The sequence below is a fragment of the Pan troglodytes genome, chromosome 5 (genome assembly GCF_028858775.2).
Source record: "Pan troglodytes isolate AG18354 chromosome 5, NHGRI_mPanTro3-v2.0_pri, whole genome shotgun sequence".
Taxonomy (NCBI): domain Eukaryota; kingdom Metazoa; phylum Chordata; class Mammalia; order Primates; family Hominidae; genus Pan; species Pan troglodytes.
In genome coordinates this window covers 44,823,210-44,838,429 of record NC_072403.2, presented here as the reverse complement: position 1 = coordinate 44,838,429, position 15,220 = coordinate 44,823,210, and the positions used below count along the sequence as shown (strand labels likewise).

The following is a 15,220-nucleotide window of genomic DNA, read 5'->3' as shown; positions in this document are numbered from 1 at the left end:
AGGAAGGAGGGTGGGAGAAACATAGGCCAGGGATAAAAAGAGGGGGGGAATAAAGAAGGAAGTGAAGGAGGAAATGATATAATAGATCTATGGGTTTTTTAGTGGATGAGTAATATTTAAATCATTTATCCATTCATTGATTGAACAAATATTTATTGAGCGCCCTCCAGGTATTTGACATGTTCCAGACACTGGGGGATATAGCACAGAAAACCCAACCAGGCCCTTGCTTTTACAGAGCTTGAGTCCAGTGGAGAATGAGTTACAGCATTGATCATATTCTGAAGCAAATCTCAGGCCAAATGGGCATACCCAGCATTTTCCAATGAAATACATGATGATATTTACAATTTCAAAATTCCTCTATTGCATGTCTTTAGTAATGTATCATAATAATTCCAGCTCCACTGTTGTTTAATTCAGATGCATGCAAAGCGGTGATTCTTTAACTTTTAAATCTTATCATCTTCCTTAAGAACTCATCATTCCTTCCAGTTCACAAATCAACTCATGGACCAAAAAGGGGCTTGGGGGAACTACAGGTCTTTGCTCTCCCCATCTAGCATCGTCCTGAGTAGCTGTATGAACTAAAGTACTTTTTTCATGTAAACCCATTTGCTTCACCACAGGGGACTTGGGAATCTGTGGCTCTGAGTGCAACAACACCTTTAGAACAATGTGTAAACCTTCTTCTTACTGTCGGCCCCTCTGCAACCTGGAGACAGAGCAGGTCTCACTGGAGCGCCAGTATTGCTAATGTAGGAGTCACTGGTGCGAGAAGCAGCCACTAGAGAGAGCCACCTGCAGGCCTGGCACAGAGACAAACTCACCCCTTTTCTTCTTGGTTGTTTCCAAAGAAATGTTTTCATGTAATCCTGAGCTTTAGAGACACCAGGAGAAGAAATCTAAGCTACCTTTGTGTTTCCTAAACTAACCCAGAACAATGACAGCCCTTCCTATTCCCCAAAATATCCTGGCTCTGCCACTTATTAGCTGCATAAACTTGAACAAAAAAACATGAATCCCTCTCAGTTTCCTCATCTGCCAAGTGGATGTCTGATAGAATCTACCAGATTGGCTGCTGTGAAGGTTAAATACATTAATGTACCTAGAACAGTATAGAATAATAAGAGCTATGTAATCATTAGCTGTTGTTCTGACATTCTTTCTCTCTCTCTTTTTCTTTCCCCGCTTGGAAGGCCCAGGTTCAGTCCAGTTTGGAAGGCAAGAAAACACCCCCTAAGGTGTCTTTTTGTACACAGTCTATGACAAAAGAAAGATAATATCTTTCTAAAATAACCAGACAGGGAAGAAAGATAAATCCATTGCTCTGTAATGCAGGATTGCGCCTGGTATCCATTTCATTTTTCAAAGTGTTCTGACATTTTTGGTTGAAGAAGAAAGTCAAAGGCACCTTGCAAATATTGCAGAAAGCAAGTAGTTATTGAAACAAACAAACAAAAAAAACCTGTCACTCTTGGGAAATCAAACATTTCTGCTAGGATAAATAACTCTTCCACTCTCCCCCTTAAGTATTGAGTTCAAAATGATTTTTTAAAAGTATCTGTGATCTAAGGATCACATTTGTTAACTCTGTAAAGAAACATTAAAAACAAAGTCATACCATCTTTTAAAGATAATTCAGTCAAAATGTAAGCCAGTTCAAAACTAAAACAAATTTTATGTTTTGTTTAAAAAGAAAAACTCCTTTATTGCTGAGCCAATTGTACTGCTGTCAATCAACCTATCATAAAATCCCAAATTAATCTTCTTAAAGCACTGTTCTGTTCATGCCACATCCCTGCTCATAAAACATTCGATGGCTCCCTATTGCCAACTAAATTAAATCCAAACTTCTCTCACTGACTCTCCTGGCCCTATACAGTATAGTTCTCCCTGACTCCAATTTCATGAAATGGGGTCACAAATGTGCTCACACCACAACCCATGTGTTCAGCCTTCTTTATTTTTCTGTAACAAATCTAATCCTCCCTGATGAATTCCCTCCCCACTGTGTTGCCATGTTTCTCAGTCTCCTCTGATTTACCCACCCTCTTTCAAATAACCCAGTCTCTTTCAGGTAGTAGCTCTGGTCTGCCTGGTTGGTAGGTGGGAGAGGTGAGATGGGGTGGGATTATGTCTTAGTATCGAGCATGCCTCAGGTATGCAGGCTGCCCTCCAGGCTTCCCACACCTCAGGTGCAGGCTAGGTCCCTGTACTGTATCCTATGAGCTACGACAAATGCTATCTGTTGGGGCCCTGGGCTGCAATCCACTGCCCCAGCTCCTGGCATTGGTCCTTTGTCTGCAGGTACAAAGTTCTCTTTCTTTACAGCTTTTTGGTTTGACCTCCAGTCTCTGCTGCGTGCCAGCCAAACCTCAGGCTCACCCATCCAGCCATTCCCCTGCTTCCATGGTGGGTGTGACACTGGGCAGAATGCAGGGGCATCTCCTATCTGGGAGTTTCTCCGGCACTCTCCCCTTCTCAGCTCCCTCAGGAGGCAAGGAAGAGATGAGGATCTTTGCACCTGACCTCCTCTTTCTACCTCTGACCTCCTTTTTCCTTCCCACCATCCATTGTGGACCCAGGCACCAGGTTTCCCACTTCTTCCTTTCTATGTCATATGTGCCTCCTTCTCAGGGGTCATATTAGCAGATGGCATTGAGGAAGCAAAGCCAGCTCACCAGTAAGGAAAGATTCAAAAGTATACTTCTCCTCCACTCGTATTGCACGGTATCTTTGTCCATTCAGCCACTATCACCAAACACCATAGGCTGGGTGGCTTAGAAACAACAGAAATTTTTATTTCTCACAGCTCTGGAGGCTGGGGAGTCCAAGATCAAGACCCTGATGAATTCAACGTCTGGTGAGGGCCCACTTCCTGGTGCATAGATGGCTCCTTTCATGGTGTCCTGACATGGTGGGAGGGGGAGTGAGCTCCCTCAGGCCTCTTTCATAAAGGCACTAACCCCATTCACGAGAGCTCTACCCTCATGACCTAATCACCTTCCAAAGGCCTCACATGCTAATACCACCACCTTGGTGGGGGGGTGGGGTAAGATTTCAACAGATGAAGTTTGAGGGGACACAAACATTCAGACCATGGTGCATAGATATGAGGCTTCCCCAGATTGTGGGGGTCATTTTGCTGCCACTGCTGCCTGGATTTCAGCATGCTTCAATGCCCCCTACCCCTCTGCTCAGCGTCATACAATACCAGGGCTGCAGCCCAAGTCCAAGTGAGGGCTTAAAGATTTTTGAAATGAGGTAAAATAGGTTTCCAGATTGGGTAAATTCACTTACTTTACTTAAGCATCCCCAAGACCAAAACCTCATACATCTTGACACTCTCTGCAGTGCCTCCTCCCCACCCTAGATAGTGTTCATTGTACCACACCACACTGCCTTAAAAAACCAACTTCCACAAGTGCATTAGACCTGTGAAAAAAATATGAACCACATGATACATTTCAACTTCCTTGGAACTACCAGAAATAAAACCTGTGTTCATGAAAAAGGCACAAAGAAGAGATTTCAGAGATGATGCAAAATAGTTTGCAAAGTTTCCACAGTGGTAATCTAACCTGAATCTGAGGAAGGAATTAAATGAAGTAGAGAAAGAGTAAGAAGTTATCGGTGACTGCCCGTTTATTATAAATAGGCTGCAGAGGACAAAAGTATAGCAGGTCCTATCACCTTGTGGGTTAGAAATACTCCACATTTTTTCCCTAGATTAGCTTTCATTCCCATGGCTTTGGCTGTTATTTCTGTACCCCATCTTTGTAACTGCCTGACTCTTCTCTTGGACTGTCTAGATTCCTTTTTTTTTTTTTTTTTGAGACAGAGTCTCACTCTGTCACCAGGCTGGAGTGCAGTGGCATGATCTCTGCTCACTGCAACCTCCAACTCCCTGGTTCAAGTGATTCTCCTGCTTCAGCTTCCCGAGTAGCTGGGACTACAGACACGTGCCACCACGCCCAGCTAATTTTTGTATTTTTAGTAGAGACAGGGTTTCACCTAAACCTGTAGTTTAGGTGACCAGGATGGTCTCGATCTCCTGACCTTGTGATCCGCCTGCCTCAGCCTCCCAAAGTGCTGGGATTACAGGCATTATCCACCGCACCCGGCCTAGGTTATCTTTTCTAATTGTTTTCTGGATAGCTCAAATTTCATGTCTGTAGTCATAAGAGCTGGTCACAAACTGTTTCCCCGCCTTTCAAACACATGGGGAACTGCATTTCCCTGCTCTTTTTGAAGTGAGATGTGGCTGCGTGTCTGGCTTTGGCTAAGGAAATAGGAGCGTAAGTGACATGTGTCACTTGTGGGGTAACTTTTAAGAGCCAGTGCACAGTCTGCCACATCCTTGCCCCTCTGCCATAGTAGTTATGGAAGCAATGTGGATTTCTGAGTGACTATAACAGCACGTTGGAGAGGTAACATGAATGAGAAGTACACCTTGGTTGTGTTAAGTCACTGAAATTTTGAGATTGTTTTTATGGCAGCAAAACCTGGCCTATTCTGATTCTGACTAAACAGGTCCTAAAATCACATCCAGCAATCCCCCACTCCAACCCTCCTCAAACCAACTCCTCTTCCAACCACCAGACCAGAAATCTCTGCATAGACCAGAAATCATAGACTCATTTCTGCATGCTGTCTTGGCTCTTGTATGCATCGTTTTTGCCATTTTACTTCCCTAATCTCTATACCCTTATCTCCCTGTATATTCCTATTGCCTTTACGCTAGGTTAGGAATGTATTCCTGCAGTTGGGAAGATTGAAAGAGACTCCCTTGAACCTCTTTTCTTTGATCCTTACACGTGTGCCAAGTTCACCTCCCTAAATGACCATAATGATCAATCACGTCACCACCTTACACAACTCCCTGTTTCTTCCCAGATCAAGAAAATCCTTCCTACAGGAACCCAGGCTCTCCACAGTATGTCACCAGTTTACATGTCCAGCTCTATTTCTCAGTATGCCTCCATATCCACCTTTCATTTCAACAAAACCAGACTGATTCTTACAACTTGGATGTTCTCCACTCGTTCCCTTTCTCATGCTGTTCCATTTCAGCATGGAATGTTTTCCTCATTTCTACCTCTTCAGGGTCCACCTCAAATGCCACTTTCTTTTTGGGGTGTGGGGAGCCAGAAAATAATTGGTTAAATCATACATAAAGAGCCAAAAACACAAGAAAAAGATTGAAACATTTTGCCACGTACCAAATAGTTCCCCAATTCATGGCTTAACCCACAAAGGTATATTTTCTAAGAAACTTTTTTTTGATTTCACCAACCACATGTAATCTTTCCCTCCTTTTAGACTCAACACTTGTTTCTTAGCTCTCTTATAGCACTTAGGTGATTCTGCCTTACTTTGGAGTTATTTTTAAATTATCTTCATCCCCATTCTGAGGTTATTATTTCTTTTCAAGCAATATCTGGTTTATTCTTACATCCCCAAAGCTAGTGTGGTGGGTTTACATAACATGTGCTCAGTAAATACTCGTGTAACTAAACTGAAATGAAAATTCCATTCTTTTGTCTCCTTAATTATACCTTTAACACGGAGATATGCAATTAATAGGATTAACTTCAAATATGAAACACAAGTGAGCCTTTTCTTGCAGTCTGAAAAATCATTATACTCCCTTGCTGAGGGAACGGCTCTCCTGCTAAAGAAAGCCATCACCAGTATCACTTTTCCTGGCATGGGCAGCAGTGAATAAACTGAATGTAGTTATATCAATAACTACAATAATACCAATATTCAGTTGAGTTGGCACAGGCCTGAATCTTAAGTAACTAGGGCAAAACGAATGAAAAACAGAAAAAAGGTATTAAAAATAAAACTTAATTAAACTTTCATTAGAACATCATTTCCTACTGTATCACAGAAGTGGGTTTATGGTATATCAAAGAGCATACCAAAGCAACATCCTCCACACACCACATCTGTATCTCACACACTTTACCTTTAATGAGAGCTTGAAACTCTCTGTGCTTAACTGTCCCTCTCTGGAGGTCAATCTTTAAGGTCATGAGGAGTACAAACAGGAATTTGTGGTTTTCGTATAGGCCTCTGACGGAGTATGTAAAAACTTCATATGTCAGGTACTCGATAATATTTGTAATTCTCTTTTGAGGTAGTGGTGACTTTTCAGATCTGAAATACATTTTAAGAATCAAAGAAGCAAAGGGCAATTTCTCTTTTTAAAAAACTTTCAAGTTCAGGGGTACACATGAAGGTTTGTACGTCGGTAAACCTATGTCATGGGGGTTTGTTGCACAGATTAATTCATCACCCAGGTATTAAGCCTAGTACCCATTAGTTATTTTTCTTGATCCTCTCCCTCCTCCCACCCTCCACTCTCTGACAGGCCACAGTATCTGTTGTTCCCCTCTATGTGTCCATGTGGTATCATCATTTAGTTCCTACTTATATATGAGACTATGCGGTATTTGGTTTTCCGTTCCTGTGTTAGTTTGCTAGGGATAATGGCCTACAGCTTCATCCATGTTTCTGCAAAGGACATGAGTTCATTCTTTTTTATGGCTGCATAGTATTCCCTGTTGTATATGTACCACCTTTTCTTTATCCACTCTACTGTTGATGGGCATTTAGGTTGATTCCATGTCTTTGCTATTGTGAATAGTGAAAAAGCAATTTCTAAAAGAGTAGAAATACAAGCAAACTTTTAAGTTACCACTTTTGGATGAAGGTAGTGAGGACTCACCTGGCCATGGACTGGTCAAATAACTTCAAGAACTGGGCCAATGACGTCTGATACATGATGTTGACCATGCTCATCTCTGTGATGAGGAAGTAGAGGATGCTTCCGCGGGTGGCTGCGGGCCGGAACTCCTCCTGAGCCGCGTTGATCTTGATCTCAGTTTCTGCAGCCACATGCAACTTTTCACTTACCTCAGCTGCTGTCTGCTTGGTAGTTCGAAGTACACCAATGAGAGATTCGTCATCTACCAATGAGCCTAAAATTCAAAACAGGAAAACCGTAGTACACAAGATGGGAAACTTGCAAAGCAAGATACATCTCTTCTGAAAAAAAAATGCTGTTAGCTTTCAACTTGATGTCTCCAAAGTCAAGAAGACTACTGGTACAGTAGAATCTTAAGACACCAAAAAGCTTCTAGTCCAACTACCACCCAATACCTGAAGCCTTCTAAACATTCCTGCTGACAGACTATCCCCTGCTCTGCCTAAACATCTGCAAAAAGCAAAAGACCCATTTGATTGGATCTTCACATGTCTCAAGACAATGATCATGTCTCCAGTGCTCTTTGCTGTTCCCCATGTGATAGGCTTCACACCCACTGTCATCTTGGTGGCTCTCCTCAAAGTGTCACAGCTTGTCCACGCTGCTTGTCTCAAGGTGTAGCTAACCTGAACACTTCACACATGGGCTGACTGTCATGCTGATAGTTGAATGGTACACTCCTCACACTGCTTTAGTAGAACAGTCGTTGCTATAGAAAACTCTAATCCCTCTGTCTCTAACAAGAGCAAATTGGGTATAGTGAAAATGTCTCACCAGGAAGAGAAACTCGAATTTTATTTTTAGTTTTGCCTTTCATTATTTTTTTTTAAATTATACTTTAAGTTCTGGGGTACACGTGCAGAACGTGCAGGTTTGTTACATAGGTATACATGGGCCATGTTTGTTTGCTGCACCCATCAACTTGTCATTTACATTAGGTATTTCTCCTAATGCTATCCCTCCCCCCAGGCCCCTACCCACTGACAGGCCCCAGTGTGTGATGTTCCCCTCCCTGTGTCCATGTGTTCTTATTGTTCATCTCCCACTTATGAGTGAGAATATGTGGTGTTTGGTTTTCTATTCTGATATTACTTTGCTGAGAATGATGGTTTCCAGTTTCATCCATGTCCCTGCAAAGGACATGAACTCATGCTTTTTTTTAATTATTGTTTTTAATGGAAACAGTGCATGTTTATGGCAATGAATTTGGTTTTTAATTAAAATCTAAGGAAAGACACCTTGGATGTACTGAGCTAACAGTCCCCATATCTGCGAACAGTTCCCATATCTGTGAACAGCAGCACTCTGGCCTACCCTAGAGTTCTGGATGGCAGACAAGTGCTGCAGGAAGGGCTGTGTTACTCCAACGGGTATGCTGTCTACTGTGGAAGTCCAAATTGGGATTAACCTCAAGGAAAGAGGTCTTGATCCAGCACACTCTTGGCTAGACTAGGGGGGCAGCCCTCAGCTCTGCTTGCTATATTTTTAATGCCCAGGGGTATCCCAAATGGCTGGGAGGAGTCACTGGACCAAGAAACAGACAACTTCACTAGCGGGAGCAGTGCGAGTAGGCAGATAAAAGGACTTTTCACTAAGCTCACCATAAAGGTACAGTACTTCTGGAAGGTCGGACTTGTTTAAATAACATCCCAGGATTAAGGTGCAGTTGTGAAGTATTCATTCACTTCTAATAAGGTAGTAGAATTCAGGTTGCTGTGATTTGTCTGCTACAGAACAATATGTTTGTTGATTTTATTTTCTTTGGATAAAATTTTCTTTTTATATATTGCAGAGAGAGTACATCCTCAAATTGAGGTGTGGCATGATGATCTGGCTGCCCAGAGGAGAACCTGTCTTTCCCATCTAAAGTGGGAGGTCAAGCCAAGTAGAGGGTAAGCTGGGCCTTTGGTACCCAAGCTCTTCTGACATGGATTACATGTTTCATAACCCATTGCAGTAACTGCATTTCAATGCCAAATGAAAGAGTCAATTTGAAAAAAAATAGATTGAGTTTCACCATGTTGGCCAGGCTGGTCTCAAACTCCTGACCTCAGGTGATCCACCCGCCTTGGTCTCCCAAAGTGCTGGGATTACAGGCATGAGCCACCGTGCCTGGCTTGGGAGACAGAGCAAGACTCTGTCTCAAAAAAAAAAAAAAAAAAATAGATTGAGCACATTAGTTTCTTTGGGGCAAGCAAATTAACCTATAATGAGTTATCTAGCTCTATCAGGAGCCCTAATTTTTCTCAGGAGAAAGCAATTATATCAAGAAAATTGTGTTATTCTCAGATGCTCAGTCTCTATTTGCTAATTCAAAAATCAGATTCTCTGCCATCCCTCTTTAATGTCTAGATGGAAATTGCCTTGCTTGTTTTTGCATTGATAACATGAGTATTTCCTAACATCTATAGTCATGAGGGCATTGAAAAGAGTGTAAATGAAATCCTTATTCAGAATCCGTTATTTCATCGTTATTTCATTACTTCTTAATAACACAATACCTTTTGTAGCACTTAATTTATAGAGGAGGTTATCTTCAAGTTCTTTCATCTTCCGCTTATTAAAAGTAACATCCTCCAAAAGTTTAACCCTCTCAGCCTCTAACTCCTGTCATTAAAAAACAAAAAATAACATTGGAACTATAATTACCAGTTATTACAGTAAACCCAACTCACTAGTGTTTATTAACAATTTTAAAAGTTTAAAGCAAAGTACCTTTTGAATGGCAGAAGAAATTACTATCATTAGCCAAATCTATCCATCCATATTTTTGTTTCTGTGGAAATTTTTTTAAAATTATGCCTACTGTCATTAAGGTTCCACAGCACTTATACTGGCAGGCACCAGACAATTCTGCTAAATAATTTTGCCCAATTACCCCAAGCTCTCTTGCCAGCTTTAAGTTTATAAATAGCATGTCCCATTCTCTTGGCCCTGTTCCCACACTGCTTCTGTAAGAAATGCTATCTTTATTTGCAGTCAGAACAAGTAGAAACAAAAAGGCAATAATACCAAGAAACCAAGGGGCTACCCAGATTAAATGTGAGTTCTTGGCCTGGTTCCTATGGGAGCACCAGGTACCTGGTTTGGCACAGCCAATTGCCAATACAAACCCATTTTCCATTTTTTTTGTATCTCCTTCTACTGAGGGCAAACTTGAATGTTTACAGGGGTTTTTTTCTTCTTACATAAAATGATATATTTTTTAAATTATATTTTGAAAAAATTTCAAGCATTCAAAAAGTTGCAAGCCTAGTGCAAGGAACTTTCATATAGCTTTCACTTAGATTCACCAAATCACATTTTGCTTTATCACTATATCTCTATAGAATACATAATGTTGTCATTATTGTTATTGTTGTTATCATTATTATTACTGCTGAATCACTCGTGGATGTCATGTCCTTTTACCCCTAAACACTTTAGCAAATCTCTGAAGAACCAGGTCATTCTTTTACATAAGCGTAGCCCAATATTCAAATTCAGGAAATTTAACACTGATACTGATGTGTCGGTATCACTGATACTCTCACTAAACACAGAGTCTACATTGAAATCTCAATAATCTCAATAATATTCCTTACAACATTTTTCTTCTGATTTTATACAGAATCACATGCTGCACTTAGAATTACGTTAAAAGAAGGTGTTTTAAAACTTATTTGGGAAGGTTTCTGGGAAAATTGCTTCAGAAATTTCATCATTTTCAGAAAGTCTTCCTGAACCAGTCAATCAAAAGCCATGGCACAGCCTTTATCTGTACATCTAATGTAGTTTGTTTTGTTTTTTGTTTTTTTGTGATTTTTTTTCTGTGCGTGTTTTTTGTTTTGTTTTGTTTTGTTTTGTTTTTTTGAGATGGAGTCTCCCTCTGACGCCCAGGCTAGGATACAGTGGTGTGATCTCGGCTCACTGCAACCTCTGCCGCCCAGGTTCAAGCAATTCTCCTGCCTCAGACTCCCGAGTAGCTGGGACTACAGGCGTGCACCACCACGTCTGGCTAATTTTTGTATTTTTAGTAGAGACGGGGTTTCACCGTGTTGGCCAGGCTGGTCTCAAACTCTTGACCTCAGGTAATCCACCTGCCTCAACCTTCCAAAGTGCTAAGAATACAGGGGTGAGCCACCACGCCTGGCCTCTAATATAGTTTGTATCACAATCTATCAGTAGATTATTTCCCTCCAACTACGGTTTATGCATCTAGAAAACAGATACATAAGCTTTCCTATTCATTTTTGTATTATTGACAGTACTTATCTTGTGGCTTTGTAGAGAAGAAACTCAACCCAATAAATATTTGTCAAACTGAAATGTGCTGAATTTAGTCCAATTTCTTTATTTTACATTTGGAAAAGCCAAGGACCCAGAAATATGAACTCTGAATAACAAGGGTATTAGGCCGGTCTCTGCCAGTAACTAGCTGTGTGTTAAAACAGCCTAATACCCTTGTCCTCCAACTCCAAGACTAGTGTTATTGCCATTGTACTTACAGGGTGGCAGGATTTGATGGGGTGATAAAGAGCATTGCTGTATTTGCAGGGAAATAACCAGTTAGTCATTTTCATTAAAATGGTCACCCCTGGGTGGCAGTATAGGAATACATGGACAAAATGAAATCATATTAGCTTCCTTTTCTGGATATGGAAAAACAGATATCATAGCACAGTGGACTCTTGCTAAACTTCATAGCAGGACCTGTAAACCTTATCTAGGAGGCTTGGCAGGCTGCAAAGTCCATGTGCTGTTATAGACCGAGACCCTTATTTTCTTTGGTCTCCATTTGCTCATCTGTAAAAATGTGGGTATAATAGTAGGATTGTTAGGAGGGTTAAATATAATGTTTAGAATACCCTCCTGCATATTAAATGTGCATTTTTTTCTCCAGCAAGGTTGCTATGAGCATCTTAGCACATCTCTTGAAGAGGAAGCTAGGGAATAAGAAGAGTGGGTATGGGGAGCCCTGGGGACCTTTAGACAGTGGAGTTGCTTGACTTCTGGAGGTTAGTGCAGCCTGCATGGGGGGATCTAGACCAGTGAGGAATCATCTCAAAATAAACCCACAGCACCAATTAGACCACAAGGGACTAACTGTCAACAGTTAACAGCATGCGATCCTGAGAGGCGATGGGAACAGTGAATTGCCGGGCCAGGGCCATCTCCGCCTGGCTGTGGAAGAGGAACAGGTTCCCTTCCTGGACTGCATAAGCCCCAGGTTTGTTGGAAACCAAGATCAAACAACTAAGAGAGTCAAAGCTGAGACTGTGCCCTTTTCACTCCACCAGACCAGCCACCTTTCAAGGGCCTGTGCCTGTGGTGAACTGTCTACGAGCCAGGTAGGATGTTGCCTTTCACTGAGTCTACTTCTTTGGTGTCTGTGTCATTTCCCTCTCCCTTCTTGGATGTCTCTCCTGTGTTTGGGACCCTGGATTCACATCTCCTCTTTTCCCTGCTCTGTCTGTTTTCCTCCCTTGTCATTCTTTTTCTCACCCATCCACTTCATGCCTTGCTGCTCTTATTATTTCTAACCTTGCCTTTGTCTTGAATCTTTAATTCTAAAATTAATTACTTTATCATATTTTATGCAAATGTACTTTATAATGCAGATACATAAAATTATATTTTTATGCAATTATATTTTATGCATAAAACTTAATGTTTTCTGAGCTTCAACTTAAAAATTAGTTTAATCTTGTATCAGTCTCTTAAAATCCTCCAGTCCTAAGTTGTTCTTCGTTTTATTAGAACCCTTAGTTAGACATAATTTCCCTGCTTTAGTGCAGGAAAATTTAATTAAAAATAAAGGTATGGCTCCCTATATCATTAGATTATTGGATTGTAGTAGTTGAAACTACTACAGTGGAAAGAAGAGCCATTCAGAGGAATTTCTTTTTCTCTCAATCATTGTTTTATTGATGTTTTCAGGTGTCCCCAAGACAAGGACTATAGATAAGAGAGTCAGTACACCTAGAAGTTTAAAGACAGAAGTAGAAAGAGAGGGGTGTGTGTGTGTGTGTGTGTGTGTGTGTGTGTGTGTGTGTTTCAGGCTGGATGAGAAGATGAGTTACATGATTTCTTGACAGGAATTAAGGCCGCAAAAGAAATATTTATGTTAACAAGGATAAATATGGTTTTTAAAATTTTTTTTCTTTTTCACATACTTAGCAATTTCTCAATACATTTTAAGCATGTATTATAAGCAGAAATTCTTTACCTTGAGGAGAGATTACCTGTTTCTCTGTTAGAATGACTCTCCTTAGTAACTGATTCTCAAGTCCTTTCATTGTAACAGTGAAATCAATGACTGACGTTTTAGCATTAATCTCTGGGGTAAAGGCAGGATTTGGTAACTTCGTAGTAATGTAAAGTTTAAATGTATCCATGATATCACATTCCTTATCACCGACTTTCACCTACATAAATCCACATATAAAATTAAAAACAGCTTAAAGGACAGGGAAAGGAACTTGGGTTCAATTTAGAAAAGAATTTACCTGTCAGTGCTGTGAAGCTTGAATAAATTGGGAAGGAAAGTTACAAAATTTTAATCACTGATCTTAAATAATAAAGCCTATTCAATTTAGAATAATTTAGAATTGTAGTCCTGCCTGGCGATGTTTTTAGCAATGATACCAAGCAAATCAAATGAAAAAGTTATCCAAAACAAACGGTGAATAAAGGAAAACTTAGACACATCTAAGATTTGACTTTAACATTTTAGCAAGTACTTATCACTCCCATCAATTGTTTGTAGTACAGGAGCCGCTATTTTTTCTCCAGTTAAGAAAATTGTTTCCTACTATGGAAATTTGATGTGTTTATAGGAAATTTTGTTTTTTGAATTTCATAGGTATATCTGAAGCATATTTGACAACAGAAAAAGTTGATGTAATTTTCAAAGGAAAAACGCCAACTTTTTTCAAAAAGGTAACATTTATCTTCAACACTACTATTTGCAGCATGTTGAAAAAACAATTGGTTTTTGCTATCTAAAAATCAGGTGGCAATCGTAGAATTTTTAAATGACTTAAATCTCTGGTTAATCTTAATTCTGCCCGTGACCGAAAACATCACTAAGACCACCATCACATTCTAAGGCATTATGCCTTTACATTGCAGATAAAAATCTAGGATCTTTTAAAAGACCTTCAGGAATAGAGATTCTATAACCTCCTTTGGCATATTAAATATGCCATATAAGATAAGCCAGACACAGATAAACACTGTATGATATCACATGTGAAATCTTAAAAAGTCAAACTCATAGAAGCAGAGAATAGAACAGTGGTTGCCAGCAAAATAGGGGATGGGAGAAATGGGGAGATGTTGGTCAAAGGGTACAAACTTTCAGTGATAAGATGAACAAGTTTCAGGTATCTAAGGTACAGCATGTGTGGTGATGGAAGTGTTAATTAATTTGATTGTGGTAATCATTATACAACGTATATGTATACCAAATCATCACATTGTACAGTTTAAATATGTATGATCTTTACTGGTGGATTAAACCTTTTAAAATGCAATTCAAAATTGTGGATGAGTCCATAATATCCAAGCCAGTCACCAAAATTTTGTTCTTAGCTTCTTTTTATGAAAAAGAAAAATTCTACCCTGTAATCTTATAGAATGATGCTAACCTTCAGAACACTAACTGCGTTTTATTTATTTTTCTCCCTATAAACTCATAAAGGCTTAAGTATATATTGGATGCTCCATAAACCTTTGCTGAATGAATTTTTTTAAATGTGGCATATAAAAGATTTTCACATTATGAAGAAAATTTTTCTGAATAAATCTGTCTTTGTTTAATGAGAAAATATTCATTTTTACTTATTCACTGATACTCATGAAATTAAGTTGTCCAAAGTAATAAACACCCAATCAGAAATGCTGTTATAAAACTTAAAAAGCCTAAAGGTAGAGAATGACACAAATTAAACATGAAACACTTATACATATTGAAAACAATTCATCACCAACAATTGAGAACAATATTCTATAGCTTCCAACAAAGTCAATGAGTTTAGACTGAAAATAAAGAGATAAATGACCAAATCAATGTGTTTATTAAAATGACTTTATTAAATCAATGACTTTACCAAATCAATGACTTTATTAAAATGTCATTTTCTCCAGGGAAGAAATCCGGGTTATTTTGTAAAAATGTATACATATAAGGCTTGCAAAACCAATATCTAGAGTTGCTTAAACATATATATACTGTGTGTTACACTAACATATTAAGACCAGACAATGTGTTTCCTTAATGTTACTTAGCTTTAGCTAAACGACTACACTTATCAAAATATTGCCCCCACCTCAGAAATTTTTATACGCTATAAAAAATAAAAGGGAACACTGAAGTATCAGTCTGGAAATAGTTTATTTCCGATGTACCAAATACTACTGCCTAAAGGAAATTGCATTTGCTGCTATGCTCAAAAAGAT

General features: G+C 39.5%; 1 protein-coding gene and 1 long non-coding RNA gene across 3 annotated transcripts in view; one reads left to right on the top strand and one right to left on the bottom strand.

Moving 5' to 3' along the window:
* Positions 1 to 15,220, bottom strand: part of DNAH8 (dynein axonemal heavy chain 8) — a 322,731-nt gene that overhangs the window by 86,578 nt on the left and 220,933 nt on the right. For both annotated transcript variants that reach the window (XM_063812416.1, XM_054686792.1), the window contains 4 exons: positions 13,003 to 13,185; positions 9,280 to 9,385; positions 6,740 to 6,992; positions 5,978 to 6,168 (listed from right to left, as the gene is read on the bottom strand). In XM_063812416.1, coding sequence (XP_063668486.1) covers positions 5,978 to 6,168; positions 6,740 to 6,992; positions 9,280 to 9,385; positions 13,003 to 13,185 — 733 coding nt within the window. The remainder of the gene's footprint in view (positions 1 to 5,977; positions 6,169 to 6,739; positions 6,993 to 9,279; positions 9,386 to 13,002; positions 13,186 to 15,220) is intronic.
* LOC134810197 (uncharacterized) overlaps positions 1 to 15,220 on the top strand; it is a 46,583-nt gene that overhangs the window by 8,062 nt on the left and 23,301 nt on the right. Inside the window, exon 2 of the long non-coding RNA XR_010157698.1 lies at positions 8,571 to 8,670. This is a non-coding gene — a long non-coding RNA (uncharacterized LOC134810197). The remainder of the gene's footprint in view (positions 1 to 8,570; positions 8,671 to 15,220) is intronic.